At 33.7% G+C, this 17,803-nt stretch overlaps 1 protein-coding gene across 1 annotated transcript; it reads right to left on the reverse strand.

The window, feature by feature from the left end:
* Positions 1-6,679: 6,679 nt before the first annotated feature.
* Positions 6,680-17,251, reverse strand: LOC129949576 (protein O-mannosyl-transferase Tmtc3). The gene is made up of 3 exons (XM_056061125.1): positions 17,030-17,251; positions 15,634-16,961; positions 6,680-9,079 (listed from the first exon to the last, which is right to left on the reverse strand). Exons 2-3 carry the CDS (start codon positions 16,604-16,606, stop codon positions 7,377-7,379), a joined length of 2,676 nt encoding a protein of 891 aa, XP_055917100.1. The 5' UTR covers positions 16,607-16,961; positions 17,030-17,251; the 3' UTR covers positions 6,680-7,376.
* Positions 17,252-17,803: the final 552 nt, after the last annotated feature.

Here is a 17,803-nt window from a genome sequence, read left to right on the forward strand (position 1 = left end):
TCAGATTGCCAAAAGTAGTTATACTTGGGGAAATAGTTAAGTTCTTAATCTCTTGCAAGAATGAATGCTATTTGAAAGCTCAATAAATACATATTTTTTATATGAACCATGTATATGCATATACCTACATATGAATACAAAAAAATAGAATCAGATTCTTCTTAAACCGACTTGCTTAGTAAAATGGAACCTCCAAAAGTGCAGACGCATTTTTATATTGTATATAGCGCATAAGATATCATTATTATATAATTTTACCCCATTAACAATTCTTCAGCCAAAGAAAAATCAACATGAGCCCACTGTATTGGGATAATGGAGAAAAAAGCTATTTATTATGTGCTTGATAAACTAATCGAAAACACCCAAATAAAAGGTATATGGTATCTACATATATTTTATTTATTACGCATTAATCAGTTTAAAGACCATTGAAAAGAGTTTTAAGGACCACGTACATACAAATTTCAACTTATTTTGTAAAAAAGAGGTTTAAATGGGACTCACATTCATAATTTCCCATTAGTGCCTTGCCTTTAAAATGACTAATCATTACCATTTTAAGAACTTCGAACAAAATGCAATCAATAGTTGAAGTTGGAGTTTAAGTTTAAGTTAAGAAATTGGGGATTTGACAATTAAGTATGGCATTTTCCTAGGTTTATATTTTCTTTTCTATTATTGCTAACTGGACTTAAAAAAAATTATCAAATATTTTTGTATTATTATTATTATTAAAATTTATTAACTATAAATGAAAATTTACAAGTTAATACCTATTGTTAAGAGACTTAGCTGCTGAGGCTTCTCACTCTTAAGAAAAACTAAGCTTGTGTATTTTCTTTTTAAACTAAAGAATGTAAATAGTATAAATAGTTTGAATTAAATATTTATGTTTTAAAGTCAGTTTGGTTTATAAAGTTTTAAGAATTATGTAATTATATTTTAAATGTATTTATGTTGTTAAGGTTGTAAATTTTTCTGATGTTATTCGGATCAAAGTTTCCTAGGATCTGTCTGGTTGATAGATTTGTATTGTATACGCTGGTGTTAGAAGTCAAGTATTTGCATGCACCCATTCCTAAAATGTGATTAACGTCGAAGATTGCTTAGCAGTCTATACAAAATGGAGGGCTTTCTTTTTTAAAAGGTTTAGATGTGTGAGAGCAGTTTGTCCTAGTTGTTGAGGTTGTGTACTTGGTTTAGATGTATTAATGTTGATGGAACTGTAGAAATTCTGGTAATTACGCCAGTGATTAAGTGTATGTGCTTTGATTTTACGATTGACTTCACGTATTAAGTCACTTTTTGTCAGTGCAAGCACAGAAGATTTCACAGGGGAAACATGAGCAGTGTTTGCTGGCTTATCAGCTTGTTCGTTAGCAAAAATCCCAGAGTGACCGAGAACGCACATTAGTTGTTGACAGACTTAATGAGATGGTCTCTTATTTTGCTAATAATGACGGTGCTGTTGTTGGGATTTTGTATTGCTAGTAGAACTGCCAAACTGTCCAAACAAATCACAAAGTGGCCTTGTAGTTTGTTATTATCGTTACAGTCTTTAAGATCGCAGTAGCTTCTGCGGAAAGTATTGTCCAGAATTCCAATGGACAGATAGGAACAATCTTCGTAGGTGCTGTATTGGGTATAATTGAGCCTCGGCTGAACCCAACATTTCACATGAAGTTTAGCTCTGGTTTCACGAATACGCTCTTCTACTAGGTGAAGTCCAGCTTCTGTCATTATGTTACGTATTAGGGTGGTTGGGAAAGCATTTAAACTTCTGCGTGCAGCTTGGTGGTAAGGAGACTTGATGTAGCTTATTGTATAAATTTGGGATTTTTAGCACTGGTTATTGTAGGGAGATCAGAGTAATTGCACAAAGGGTTCGGGTTTGATTTATGTTTTTTATTTGGTTGAATAAAAGATAAGGACTCCACGTCAAGCGGTAGTTGCCTGAAACGGAATCCCCCTGCCCGGGGGCATTTTAATTCCTTACCTAAGAAAAGGAAGCACTTATCTGTAGTTCAAGGAGTAAACAAATTTGCAAACGGAACAGTGTAGAAAAGAGAATGGTATAACGGGAGATAACGGTACATATTTGCTGTTCTGCCGTCACGTAAAAAGTTAGAAAAGCAAAAATATTCGAAGGTGCTCAGTTAATATGCAAAATATAGGCACACTTATGAGGTCTCGTAGTCGCACAACGTCCGTAAACTATTTGCTTGCGTGTGGAGGCTGACCCAAAATATTGTTCAGATGATATCAGTCGATAGTAGTCAATGATGATCGTAAAAATGACGTTAAAACTGTAGACGTTTGCCGCTTTTATATGCCATCTGCTTGTAACTTAATTTTTAGAAGTTGAACTTTGACAAAGTAAAACAAAGCCAAACTATTTTAAGAAATAACACCATTTGTATGGTGAGGTAAGCAACTCCCCTGCTTGAGAACACTATAGGATTTGGGGTAGGTGCTAGGTTGACTGTATGCAAAGTTTTTCTGAAAGTGAAATAAAACCAATTATGATTTATTTCACTTTGTTTATTTGTAATAAGATATCAGAAAATTGGCTTTGTTGTGTTTATTTAAAAATAAGCAGGAATTAAATAATAATTATTGCTGCTAAACTTAACAACAAATTAAAAGGGGTAAAACAATGCTTCAATTGAGTTTTTGTTTTTGAATTTAAAGGAAAACTGAATACAAAAATTCTTCCTACTGCTACAACAAAAAACACCTCAATATTTGTCTGGAAGAATACTAAAGATAGGAATGCGTTTGTCAAAAAATGAGTTCCTAAAAAATTAAGCAAAAATGTCCTACTCCCCAGCATCGAGTAGGACATTTTTGCTTAATTTTGGTGGATCCACACCAAAGTGGACACAAAAATACTAATATCAAATTTGATTTAACTTTTACATTTTTCCCAAAAAAAAAATATTATAAACATTTAAACAAAAAATATGTTGTAGGACATATATCACATACCGGAGTATTCAAAATTGTCCATACTCCATGTTTAACGGCTCAAAATGTCAAATTCTATCGAATAAAAATATTCAGTGACAACCTTAACGTATTCAGAGTTTTCCATTTGTTTGTTAAATGAGTGATGAAAGAAAAATAAATTATAATAATATTGCAAATTATTTTTATTTTATATTATAACAAAAAAAAGAAAATGAAAAATTATATATCAATTTGCTAGGCTGGTGCAATTGATGGAAACGAATAAAAAGAACCCGGTTCATCAAAAAGGGACCAAAAAGATTATTGGAGAGTTTTGCAGAAGAACTTAACACTCCTGGACCTTCGTTTTGTGAAGGAAAAGATTGGCGTAATGTTTGTTGATAAAAATTTGTAGTTTCCATTAAAGAAGTTTTTATTTGCAAATAGGTTTGGTCGGACTACAATGTAACTACAACTTAAACAAAAAATTGATCAAAATCAAAACAGCTACTAGTGAAGAACCATCTACAAGGCAATTGCTTTGGCACTAATTCTGAAAAACTTCAACAAGATATTAGTATCAACCTTGTGGCATGTGAACAGGTTGAAGAATCTTTTCAACAAAACTCATTCAGAAGGCGACCTGCACAACAAAGTTCCTTGCCAAGTGGGAAGAAGCAATGGAATCTGAACGATTCAAGTTATTGCAAACACAGACCCGTGCCCATGCATATCTCTAGATGTATCTTTATCTATTTTCTATTATCTTCAAAAAAGAATTCCGCGTTGCTTAACATTATCATTGTTTTTTTAATAAAAACACAATCTAAAAAAATACAATACTCATTGACAGTCATTCACCCTTATTGCGATAGTAAAACCCCAATTGTAATTTTTATAGTCGTGTCCTTTTTAAATCGGTATTGCGTAGCTTAAACGCCAGGCTCCTCGTCGCTATTATGTTCCAAATGCGATCCACTTAAACATCTGACATTATGACACAGACATTTTATTTAATTTATTTTGTTATTTTGTGAAATTTTTGTTTACGAATACAAATTCTTAAAAGAATGTATAGTGTGGCCGCTATTTTTCATGGAGCAGCATTGAGGACGACGAGCAGCAAGAGGAAAAACGAAGAAAGAAAGATTTAGTTTTGCAGAGGCGATGGATTCTATCCACAGCTAACCCTGATTCAAAGTACTCGTAGTTGTGCTCACAAAATTTTTACTGGAACTTCAATATTTAAAATATTTTCCAGGTTTAAAATGATTTCCGACTCAATAAAGAAGCTTTTCTATATATTTTAAACTTGATGGAAAGTAATTTTCCTGAGAGACGTATTGTCTCAGTACCGAATATGTTAAATTTAGCGGCCACCTTAAGGTTTCTTTCTGAGGGAGGTTACCAAAAAGGCGTTGGGAATGATTTTAATTTGGGACTAGCACAGCCTACATTTAGCTTCACTCATCATTCTTTTGTTTGATCTTGAATTTGGCGTCAAACCTAACCTAAAAATGTATTTTAATTCTTTAATCAGAAGTTTAACAATTTCCTACCTTCTGCCATTCCTTTCCGTTTCGTGTGGGTGGTCCAATGCAATTTAGCTCCTTTGCCACCCCAACTTTGTTTCTTGATTTGCGATTGCACCTCTTTTAAAATTTTTTGCGAGGTTTTCATTTGCCTCCATCCGCTCAACAAAGCGTTTCATTTGTTTTTGACTCGTAACTTTTACCCTAAAAAAACTTTGTATAACAATTTTAAAAAACAAAAGAAGAAAACCTACATTTTGAGATTAATTTAAGCTGCGTGTCGTTGGAAATTTTGTGAACTTCGAAATTTGGTTTTTTAAGAGAAGTTGTTGTTTTCAAAACGACTTACATAATACAAAAAATAACTGCAATAAGCCAAATGTCACTAAATGAATGCATTCCACATAAACAAAAACGACAATTGACATTAAACGTGTCGTGTTTTGATATGTCGTTCAACGACTACCGCAATAAGGGTGATTATTTGACGTTTCATCTGTTTTTTCAATGACATCATTGATATTTGAAGCGAATTGGCTAAGCTCCCTATGCATAGACAAACCATACAATAATGTACCTACAGGAATAGTTTATACCTTCCTGGAATCCTTGAAGTGTGAGTAGGAACTTTGCGTTCATACTTTTTAGTAAAAAACAAAACAACTTAAAAAAGCACCTCCGAGTGAGTTCCAATGTTCGTATTTTCCTATCGAAAATGTTTAAAAATGCAAACATTGGAACTCATTCGGTCGTGTCCTTGGTACAATAATGTACCTACAGGAATGGTTTATACCTTCCTGGAATCGTTGAAGTGTGAGTAAGAACAATGCATTCACACTTTTTTGTAAAAATCTAAAAAACTTTTAAGAACATGACCAAGTGAGTTCCAATGTTCGTATTTTGCGGCATTTTAGTAAACAAAACAATTCGTCGTAGAAGTCAAATTCTCACCACAGCTATTTTAATAAAAAAAAAAACATCTGTCAAAACAAGTAAATACACCGCATCGAATTGTTGTTGCATTTCAAATTTCAAAATGGACGTCATGACAAATTACAAATACAACAATGTAAACAAATGCGTGTTGGAGGGTAAAACGTACGAAAGATTCCGGTCTTTATATGGTTTGTCTATGTCCCTATTGATAATCCTATCAAAATAGAAATTCGCTTTATCATTCGAACCAAAAACACTCTAGTAAAGATATAAATCCTTCGTACGTATCACCCTCCAAAACCCATTTGTTTACATTGTTGTATTTGTAATGTGGACGAATTCAACGAGAAAAATTGACGTGTTTTCACGCATACATAGACACACTTCCTAAGGTTTTTGGGGAAATTTAATAAATAAGAGGAGAAATTACACGCACACTATGAAAAAGTTTATGAGGCTGATTTCCGGTTTAGCTTGTAGGCAAACCAAGATGTCTACCGGGGATTTATATCTTTATATAGAGTGTTTTTGATTCGAACTTTAGCATGCGTTCACTTCGCTACTCATTATGAGGGCATAAATTACTCTTTTACTTATAGGTATATTTTTATTTTGTTGGATAGAATCCATGGCCGCCCTTTTCTAGTTGATATTATAATTTTGCACAGCTAAAGTAGTTGGCCAACTACTAAATTTAATTTCTTAAAAACTAAAAGACATAAAATCATCTAGTGTTCAGTTTTTGATCAAAAATAAATAAGGGCAATAAATTCTAAAATAAAAGTAATAGTAGATAATCCTGAAGTATTAAAAAATTACACTTTTTTTTTACTCAAATTTAGAGTTTAAAATAAAATTTTTCTAAAACTATACATAGTTTTGACTTGATTTTAAAACTGGCTAATAGAACAGAATGTTGGACAAAACTTAAAACAGGATAATAAATAATCTTAAAATACTTCAAAAAGGTACTTACTGTTAATATTTTACAACACTTTGTAGATCAATCCCACAATTTGTTTATAAAGAAAATTTACGTGTTACACTTCTACCAAAAACTTAACACCAACGGGACTTTCTAACTCGGATGCTGTCAGCTTCATTGCGTTAATTTTTTGCGATCCATTGAAATACTTAAGACTTTGAAAAAAAAAACTTTGCAGGTGGTTGACTTTATATAAATAATTATTTTTCAACTTATCCTCTATCTTACCTCTATTAACGTTCCTACCAATGTAAACAAAATATTCTTTAAAATTAAAAAGACTAGTCTACATAATTCTGCTTCCACCTTATACTTACTTTTTTAAAAATATTTTGTCTTAAAAAAGTAAAGTAATCTAAGAACTTTGTTATATTTGAAACGCTAAGATTTGTTTGAAAATAGAGAAAATCACTTTATATTTTCTTTGCTTCAATGTGGTTTTCGTTTTTAATTTTTGTATAATTGTTTTAATATAAATTAAGAATACCGATTCCAAAATTCCTTTAATAAAAATTAATATTATTCTTAGACTTAAAGAACTTACGTATATAATAATATAATATCATAAAGTGTTTATGAACACTGGTATATAGCTACAACAAGTATCTTTACTCCAATCATCAAAATATTTTATATTAAAAATTTTTAAATCAACAAGATCAAAATATATAAAATTTGAATACATATTATTTATAATGTTTATAAAAATTATGTATATTAAAAAATATTGCATAACACGATGAAAATAACTGTAAAACAGTAGAAAATATTTGTCTACAATATTTGTACACTAAAATTTGATTCTAACAATATTGAATAAATTTAATTAAGTACTTGAAGTCTCACACGGAATAAAAAATTACGGCTAATGGGGTATATTACAGATTTGATTATTTCACAGAAAATACATAAAAGCTGCAAGCCATGCAAATCTAGTGAGTTATCAATTTTAATTATTTTTTAATGCTTTGCTATAAAGATGATCTGGCTGGCTTTGGATTTGTTGATCGGTTCGTTGTTGAAATAACTGGAACTGTTGTTGGCGCGGATCTCAAATTGGGCAGATCAAACTCATCTGAATCTTTATCGGATAAAGCAAGTTGTTTTTCTGGTGATGAATCAGGAAATTTGTTGATTTTTGTCAGACGCACTTGGACGATTTTCAAATGTTTCAAGATATATTCCTCACCGGGAGCCATATGATGAACGTAGGTAAGGCATTTCAGTGCTTTAGCAAGCTTCCTTCTTTCTACGAAAACTACACATAAATTATGCAGTCCTTGAATATTGTGCGGCTCATAACGAAGGATACTGCGATAACAAACTTCTGCTGCGTCTAAATCTTTCATATGATTTATATAAATATCACCGAGAAGAATTAAACCCTTGATGTGATTTGGGTGAAACCGGATTAATTGATTTAGATACGGTACCGCGTCAAGAGGACGATGAGCATCAGCCAACATTAACGCTAAATTAAACAATGCGCTACGGAAATCGTTTTTTATGTGAATTGCGCGTTTAAAGTAATTTTCGGCGTCTTCAAAATTGTTTTCGTCCATTGCTAGCATTCCAAGATTGAAAAACACACGTTCATTATTTTGGTCCATTTTGAGTATTTTAAAAAGTCTTTCGCGTGAAATTTGTCTATGTTCTTTTCCGCCAAGCTCTTGTAAAAGTATAGCTGAATTTAAAAGAGCCTGTTCATGGTCTGGGGCCAGTTCTATTGCTTTATTGAAGTAAACGTTTGCTTGCGAGGATTTCCCTTGTTCTAAAAAAACTACACCTAGGTTATAATAAATATCAGCGTTTTCATTATCGTAAAGCAGAGCCTTTTCATAAACTTCTTGGGCCTCATTTGTTCTGTTCAGCTTCATCAAGATATCACCACGATTTATGTATGCCTGGACATAGTCGGCTCTCATACTTATGGCTTGTTTGTACAAATGATCCGCTTCTTCTAAACGAGTTTTATTTTTTGAAATCAAATTGGCAAGATTAATAAAGACATTTAAATGGTTTGGAGCAATTCGAGCTTGATATGATTCACCCGGCTTGATCTTGGGAAATAAACTCTTCGCCTTTAAATACGATTCCTCTGCTTCTTTGTACATCTTTAAATGGTTGTAAGTTCTTCCAACATTTATGTAAGCTCCAATGTCATCCCGTTGTATGCTTACAGCCTTTTGGAAGTATATTAAAGCATCTGGATATTTGCCTTCGTTTTCAAGAGCATGTCCAACGTTGTTGAAGAGCTTTGCATTTCGGTTATTCACTTTAAGTCCGGACATAAAAAGTGAATATTCTGTTTGCCAATCTTTGTTTCTAACATAAGTTTTATAACCATGACTAAACAATAACACAAAGAGAATGACTTCGGCAAAACGTTTTGTTTTTTTCGAAAGATTGTGTAATCCATATGCTTGAAGCATGCAAAACCCCATTGATGGCATATACAGGACCCGCTCAGCAACTACAAATCCCACAGGAAAAAAGAGATTCGATGCAGGCAAAAAAGGGAAACACATCCAAGCAAGACTCATAATAATAACTTTCGAGTGTTGTCTACTTTTTGTCATTATACCGTTTAAGCCGATTGAAAATAAAACTACGAATGTTACTATAGTTGTCAGGTTACGAATGTCGTTGAAACCTTCGATTAGAGGAATAGTACCTGTAAAAGAAATAGAACATTATAATTTTTTTTAAAAGTATAATTCTATATAAATCAATTGAGTACTGGTTGCTATAATATAATCCCAGCAATCTAAAAACTAATACATGTTGTTGGTTTTTCGTCCCCAAGTTTGTATACTAAATGTGGGATACAAAATATATATATATATATAATGAAAATTAATAAACGGCCAAAACGTCAATCGGATTTCAAGAAAACAACAAGGTTAGGAGCAACTCTTATCTAAACTTCACAATACATACTTCTAAAGCTCTGAAACTACAACACCCTTAGAAAATAGTTGGATCTGTTGGGATCTGTTTCCACATTTGGTGGAAAGAGGCTGATCAACAGTAAATACCAACAAAAAATTATGTTTAAACATTTTTTTCAAAAATTATTCTTACAAAACCTAAATTTTACTTTAAAATTGAGGTTTTGGTTATGGAATATTATAGTAAACACTTCAAAAATATCAAGATTTTATCACATCTGAGAAACCTATGAATGACTAGTTCTTATTTTGCAATTATCTTTCTATATTCTGAGATTATTATTCCGATTTTATTCGCGATACTAAGACATTTCGGGTTTCAAAAGAAAATATGCAGGTTTCCTTTAAATTTTCTTAGAGAAGAGAAGCTGCACTAACCTCTGAGTTGAGGATGCTAATTTTCTTTAGATATCTGAGTTTCAGTAAAGTTTTTCATTGAAATCTCTAAACAAAATCTATTTTAATTATGTAACATCAAGACTTCAGTTCAGATTTCAGTTTGTACTACATATGTCATATCGAAGCACGGTTTTTAAAATTTTTACTTTCTTGGGCTGAAATTCCAATCAACTGTAGCTTTTGTAAATGTGAGAGAAAGGGCTTGAAAAAAAAAAATATGGTTGGAGCACTGGATAAAACAAAAATTATTAGTCTACCATCTTATTAAGATTTCATAATTTGAGGAGTTTTAATGACTAATGTGCACTTTTTGAAAAAATCAAAATAGTTTTTTAAGTCTGCAGCTGTCGCACTGTTTTCTTGAGGTTAATAAATAGTAGTAGAGTGCGTATATTTAAAATGGTGCCTAAAACGGTCTTAATAAAAATGTGTAGTTTTTACTTTCAAGCCAAAATCGACACATAATTTTTAAAGTGGTGGACTTTTAGCTTTTTTTCAGAATGTGAAAAAAATGAAAAACGTCCTTTTGACATTGCAAAAGCTCATTGAAATGTTTAGGTTACGTGAAACTTTTCAAGTAGGTACCAAAATAATGTGTTGTAATAGGTTGTGAAATTGTCCGCTTTTGCAAAATAACCTTGGCGAATTCACGCTGCTTCATTAAGGTTGGAAACAACAGAACCTTTTGATGTCAAAAAAAGTTTTAGACAAGGTGACAGCGTCATGTTTTTTTTTAACATCGTACTTGAAAGAATAGTGCAGAGCTCACACGCCAAAATTAGAGGCACTATCTTTCAAAAGTCTGTCCAATTATTAGCATATGCTGATCACATTGACATAATCGGAAGAATGGACAATGGAGCTTTTGTGAGTATTGAGGCAGAGGCGGCAAAAATGGCTTCAACGGTTAATGTGGGCAAAACAAAGTACATGCTGCCGTCAAGAAAGGACCTATAACACCGACGTCTTGGTCAAAACGTCACCATCGACAGACGTAACTTTGAGGTAGTCAAGGACTTCGTCTATCTAGGCTCCGCTGTAAACGCAGAAAACAAAACCAGCGCTGAGAACGAAGAATAACTCTTGCTAACCGCTGTTTCTTTGGGCTAAAAAAGCAATTGAGTGGCAAAATCCTCTCTCGAAGGTGTGTACTAGTGTATATGCAAGTAACACCCTTATCATCCCCGTCCTGATATACGGTGCAGAAGCATTTGGACTCTGAAAAAAGTGGATGAAAGCACCTTGGGTCCTTTCGAGAGAAAATTTCTTCGTGTGATCTTCGTTCCCGTATGCATCGAAGGGGAGTGGAGGAGAAGATGGAACGACGAGCTGTGCGGGCTGTATAGCGACGTAGACTTAGCCAGAAGGGTAAAAGTCCAACGACTAAGATAGCTGGGCCACGTAGGGCGCATGGAAACCAAGGCCTGGAAAGTCTCCGAATACACACCCACAGGACAGCGCAGTAGAGGAAGACCGCGAATCAGGTGGCGCCGCCAAGTGGAAAGTGACCTCACCCAACTTAGAGACATCTAGCTAGGGACCGAGCTAGATGTAGAAGTTAGTTGGGTGAGGCCCTAGTTCACAGAGGACTGTAGTGCCACCTTAAGTAAGTAAGTAAGTTTGAAATTATTTAAGTAGAATTAATTTACGTTTAAACGTACCAAAAGTGTCGTCTGTTAATAAAGGACTTAACAGCCGAACAATCCAAAATTGACGGGAACTCTGGTATACGAAAACCAAAACAAATTTGACAATGAATACACCATAGAAGTAATTAAGTTTTTTCAACAAAGCATTTCATTTGTACAACCTCTGCTAGGTGATTTCAAAAGTAAGGGTATTTTATAAAGCAATAGAACAGAAAGTTGTTTAAGTTACCAAATAAACTACAAATCTCTGACAACATTACTCGCACAAAGGAATGGTTGAGAGTTGTAAGTCACTAGGCCCTGGTTCTTCATGGACTGTTGCGCCACCTTATTTATGTATTTATTTAATCTACAAATAGGGGTACTGAATTTATAAATTTTATTGCGAAGATTATAATACGAATCCTTAACGGGATGAGAGGCTGTATTTATGGGTACAAGGAAATGATACCTTGACAAAATTTCAAGAAAATTAAAAAAATATTTGACTTTTCTGATATCAAATGTTCATATAATTTTTGTCATTTTAAACCGTAATTGATACATACATGAAATAGGAGATAGGAATACAAATGGTCTCTTTTGTTGCTTTATTTTGTTTTTTTACGTAATTACACTTCATACATTTATATAAAAACAAGCAAGACAGGTCAAAAAACGTCGTTCGATAAATTGAAATTATTTTTGAATAAATTGACAATCAACTACCAACTTAATCTAATCCACCCCTGCTTTTTATGTATTTCCGACAATAACCTCAGATGCATGCAAAATAATCGAATAATAATACAAAAAAACATGATATCTAAACTATAGGTAGACCAGATTTCATTTTTAAATTACTCATAATCAGGTTTGTAAATACATATGTATGTTCATACTTTAGACATCTCTACAATTGCTCATCGAAATTGAAATGAATCCTATTTCACATTTTTTTGCAGGCCGTGCATTTACGAGATTGAAAACATGAATTTTATAAAAAAATAAGTTTTAATCCGTACTATCCCTGGCTCAAAATTTAGAATAAGACGCAGTGGACATTCTTGTAAAGCGTTCAATTATGAAAATCCTTCACTAGGCGAAAAGATATTATAAAATGCGGTAGAACTTTTTTTTGTATTGTTAACACTCAAGAGTTTTAGATACAAATTTAAATTGAAAACGAAATGTACAGACAAGAGTCAAAAAATCTGCTGTAGCTCTCTTTTTTTGCAAAAAAGCAATTGGTAAAAAATGAAGCTTACAACCCAGAATCACGCATTGGCTATACACATCTGTAATCAGACCGATTTTAATGTACGGTGTGGCAGTATGGTGGACTGCTTTAGAGAAAGCTATACACCGCACGACAACATTTGCGGCACTGGACACCTTACTCTACCCAACACCTCTTTATATATTTAGCAAACAAATAGCTGCAAGCTCTGCTATTCGCCTCAAAGCTTCATCGCAGTGGATTAACAACACCATTGACTAGTCCGTAATTCATAAGTATTTAGAATCAATTCCAAAGCACACAGACTACATCATCCTCCAACTACAATTCGACACCCAGATTTCTATACCTTACATCTGATATCCGTATCTTCTCAGATAGTCAGGCCGCTATCAAATCTCTGGAATCTGTCTCTACAAACTCTTTAACAGTCCATAACTGTCGATCATCTCTTATGGAGATTTCACAACAGTTCAATATTCACCTTTGCTTAGAGGTAGGCCATAGAGACATTCCACGTAACTGTAAGGCAGACGAAATCGCTAGGAACGGTACAGTACAACCCATTCTACCACGTTTGGCATACCAATCGCCTCTTGTAAACTATTGCTAATGCAGGGCGCTAGAAGAAGGCAAACACCAGATTGAACAGCATCACCACGTGTCGGGTCACAACAAACATCTGGCCAACACTAGATTTAAAGCCAGGTAATCAAGGTGCTTGCCATCCCTAAGCAGATCGCATATAATTTAATAATAGGTGCCATAACCGGACACTGTCTAATAGGAAAGCACAACACGCGGCTACGCGTATTCTCAAATGACTTTTGCAGACGCTGTATAGACGAGGAAGAGCAGGAAACAGTTCTTCACCTTCTCTGTGTATGCCCTGCTCTAGTTCAAAAGCTCATGAATTACCTAGGAGAATTCTTCTATAACCATCTAAATCATATTAGCATAATTAACCTCTGGCGTTTCGTAAGGGACTCAAACTGGTATCATTGAGCATAGGAGCAAGCCTCAAATTTCATGTGGTATCACAAAGGGCCATTAAACTGGCCTAAGTGTGTCCCTACTATCTTGGACAACCACTTTAACCTAACCTTACACTCAAGAGGTTATTAATACACTCTAAGGTTTTGAATATCAAAAAGAAAGGGTTGGGTAAAGCATTTCACATTCTCGATGTGCTGTTAAAAAAAGAATTTCTACACTTGAGAGTAGGCCCGAAATTGAGTTCAAGGCTAAACTGATGAGATTTTTTGGAAGTGTAAGCATTAGATCTGAATTGTTTAAGGGGGGAATGCAACTGGCTAATTGGACACTACACTGTTTGTAAAACTTACGGTAGAAAATCGGCGGTTCCCAAATATGCGAGTTATATTCAATTTTGTCACTATAGGAATTTAACACTTAACGCATTTTCTTACTTTGAAGTTAGATATGTATAAGTTTATTGTTTATCATAAATATTATGAAATGCTGGTATTTGCTATCTTTCATAAAATCTTTATGACATATGTTGTTTTTATAGAATTTTTTAAATAAATACTTTTGGAAAAAAATGCCTTTTCATCAGCATTTGACCGATTGGTTTCAATAACCGTCTACTTTGATTTTTAAATTTTATATTTCTCTGTGAAATATTTTAAACATTTGAGATAGAAGTCTGTTTTATCCTGTATGTTTAACTTACTTACTTATCGCAAATAAGTGCCGCAGCTCTATAGTCCTTTTGGCCGGATTAAGAAACGAAGTGTTCTAATAACCAGCCAGGAACTTTAGATCAGTTTATTGTTCATGAACACAAGCTAATATGTGTTTGGTTCTAGTAACCGGCCACAATTTATTTATATCATCGGATTCGGCATATAATCTCCATCCCCGACATACTCGCACTTCATGTGTGCGTTTAGTGAGAGTTGTAAATCACTAGATTGGGTGAGAGGTGTAAGTCACTTGGTTTATTTTACCTGAAAAATTTTTTCTAGAACTGACTAATCATTTTTACTGCAAGGTTCATGAGACACTTTAAATGTGCACAAAAAAAATACTGGGGTAACTGGAGTGTGTGTGGAGCGATTGTACCTATATTGACTTTACTCGTGCAGTAGATCTACTGCATTTTCTTCAAAAACCAAATCTACTCCCTAAATAAAATCTACTGCACTTTTTGCTTTACGAAAAACATTCAATAAGTAAATGTAATGCAAAATGTATTTGTTTGAATCTACATCAGAATGTAGTCAATCTCATTCTAGGAAAAACCTGATCGCTTTTATATTGCATATTATGTACATAGGTATGTACATGTATGAATTTTTGTTTTGTTCTGTTTTTGTTATTTTTTAAGCGAAATTAATTTTATTATATTATGTAATGTATGATTATTTGTTACTTTTTGTGTATGAATATTAAAAAAAAAAAACATATAAATATACTGCGATAAAAATTAATGTGCGTTTTTTTCGAATCTGCTTCGATTTTTTTTTCAAAACCCATTTCTGGTTCCAAGTCAGAATTTAAATGAAAGTATTGTATATTTTGTATATTCTAGAGGAAAAAAAAAAAACAATTTATACAAAAATCCGGTTTGATGCTTCAAACTAGATTTATGTATTTCAACTTATGTAATGTGGTCATTGCTACCTAGTAACCATATTGTCAAATATTGCTATTTACACACCTTGAAAATCGAATCTTCAATTGTGTACTTTTAAAACACACAGCTACAGTCAAAAGTAGACGTCATTACTTCCCTAACAATGTAACACATCACAATTTCTCCGCATTGGTACAAAAAAATAAAATAAAAAATATTACTTCATTACAATGTAATGTAAAACATTTCCCCACATTTTACGCGCATTGGGTTGCCTGCATATTTAGAACTATGCTCTGCGCGCAACACAGTAACAAATTCTACACATATGAAATAAAATGCATCTAAATGGCGAACAAAGTTGCAGTTAAAAGGTCGATTACAAGCCCCATCATATACAACACTTACCCATTGTCCAATCGCAGCAGAGATTGCAAGGGAACACCAACAACCAACAATTGAGGTAGATAAGATAGCTAAAGGTTAACTGGCGTGATGGCGTTTCGGCTGCAGATGCCGGGTTATCGAATCTGGTGAACACTGGCAACTGAGACCCCATAACATACAGACGTCCCACTAACAAGATGAAAGTTATTGAAACCAAGAAACTAAGTCTTGTTATCAGGGTTGCATTAAGAGCAGGTGTAGTAGTATCATCATGATTTGTTGTATTCTTCTTTTTTTCTTCAAATAGATTTTTTATTATGTCCAGGATTTGAATTGGTCGAATCTTTTGAACAATAAAAACTTCATAAGCAGCACAAATTCCGGCAATGGTGATACCCTGCTCCTTACACAGCATTGAGCACAGAAGGCATACTCCAAAGTAATTTAAAGATAGCCATCGGGTGGAGTGTATTGATTTAGCTGCTTTGGCGTAGCAGAGGAATGCTCCAAGGAAGAAAATCGATGACAAAAGTTCAGCCCGGCCGACAACACCTGTGACTGCCTCAGTATGCACTGGATGCACAGCAAACAAAAGCGATGACACAAAACTCATTTTTTGTCCTCCCCCTCCCACAACTCCAACCCATAGCTTTTTACATGCCCGTTTGAACAGAATGCACACTATCACATGCAAGATGACATTTACAACATGGTAACCAGCGGGCTCCAGCTGATGAATCAAGTAGTTCCACCGAAAAGTTAATACAGTCAACGGCCGATACGATTTATGTGATTGCTCTTTGCGCATTGGCGTTCCCCAAAAGTCGTTGAGAAAGATGTTTTTCAGCGGGGTTGATGGACGCAAATCCTTGTTATCCTTTACAGCACTTATATCGTCAAACACCAGGTCGCATGAGGCACTGTTGTAATAGCACAACGTGCACACCGACACTATTGCAACGAACTGATAGAAATTGTTCATGAGCATGGGCATGGTTATGTTGTATGTTGTCTGTTAGCTGCCAAGTGCCAACACAATCTGATGGAAATTAGTTACGTTTAAAAAATGAAAATTTGTTTAACTCAATATTTTTATGAAATACATATTTTTGGGTTTTATTAGTGAATTTCACTGAGATTTGTTGAGAAATTAATTTTAATTTCACCATTGATTCGCTCACTTCAATAACTTGTGGTATTATTTTTGCACATGCCTAGAAGAACCTTTGAAAACTGCTTGCACTTTCACTTGGCGAGAGATGTAAAATTACTTTGACCGAGATTCGCTGTCGGTGGCCTCCATTACATGGCAAAATAAGTTTTGTTCTGAACACCATGCACCGGTTTCACTGTAAAAATTAAATCATAGCAAATTATTAAGTCTTTTTGCTTGTTACTATTAAAATTATATTAAAACCGTTTATAAAGTATATTTTCAATGAACACTCTCGGGAAGAAATGAAAAATACAAGCTTCACTTCGTCCTTGCTCCATGTAACTGTCAAGTAGGGCGACGCAGAAATTGTATAGGACAACAATTCAACCGAACTACCCAAGGCTCCACAGGGGAAAAATAATTTTGCGTATGGGTATGTGAGCCTTGTTTGTGTTTTTCGCGCATTGTTTTGCCACAAAATGGGTGGATGAGAGGAGAAATAAATTTTGTTTTGCCATTTACAAATTAAAAAGAGTGATGCCAGTACTATTATCAAATTTGAGAATGGTATCCCATTATTAAAGGGTGTGTCATTTTTGTATTATTATTTCTAAGTACATGTTATGATTTAATATTACATTGGCATTCCAGATATGGACGGCTAGTCGATTCTCGTTACCATACAATATCCCCATAAAATTGAGAATCCAAGTAGCAAGTTTAAGTCTTACGCTCTCCCCCAGATCTTACATACAGCAATTATTTGCATCATTTTTTAATTGCTTTCATTTTTCGCTCTCTCCCACCGAGTAGTTTTTTTTTATGCAAACTTAATCTTTAAAGAAAAACATAGCATTTTAATGGCAATGGTTAATAAATATGTGTGCGATTATAAATACATGCATTTATTTATATACAATACAAAAATCAATACAATTAATAAAAATATCAAATTTATAAAATCAATGTAAATTGATCTTTATGTATATCAGAATTGCCAACATTTAAATTTCAAAATAAACTTATCGAAAAAAT

The sequence above is a fragment of the Eupeodes corollae genome, chromosome 3, assembly GCF_945859685.1.
Source record: "Eupeodes corollae chromosome 3, idEupCoro1.1, whole genome shotgun sequence".
In the NCBI taxonomy this organism is placed as follows: Eukaryota; Metazoa; Arthropoda; class Insecta; order Diptera; family Syrphidae; genus Eupeodes; species Eupeodes corollae.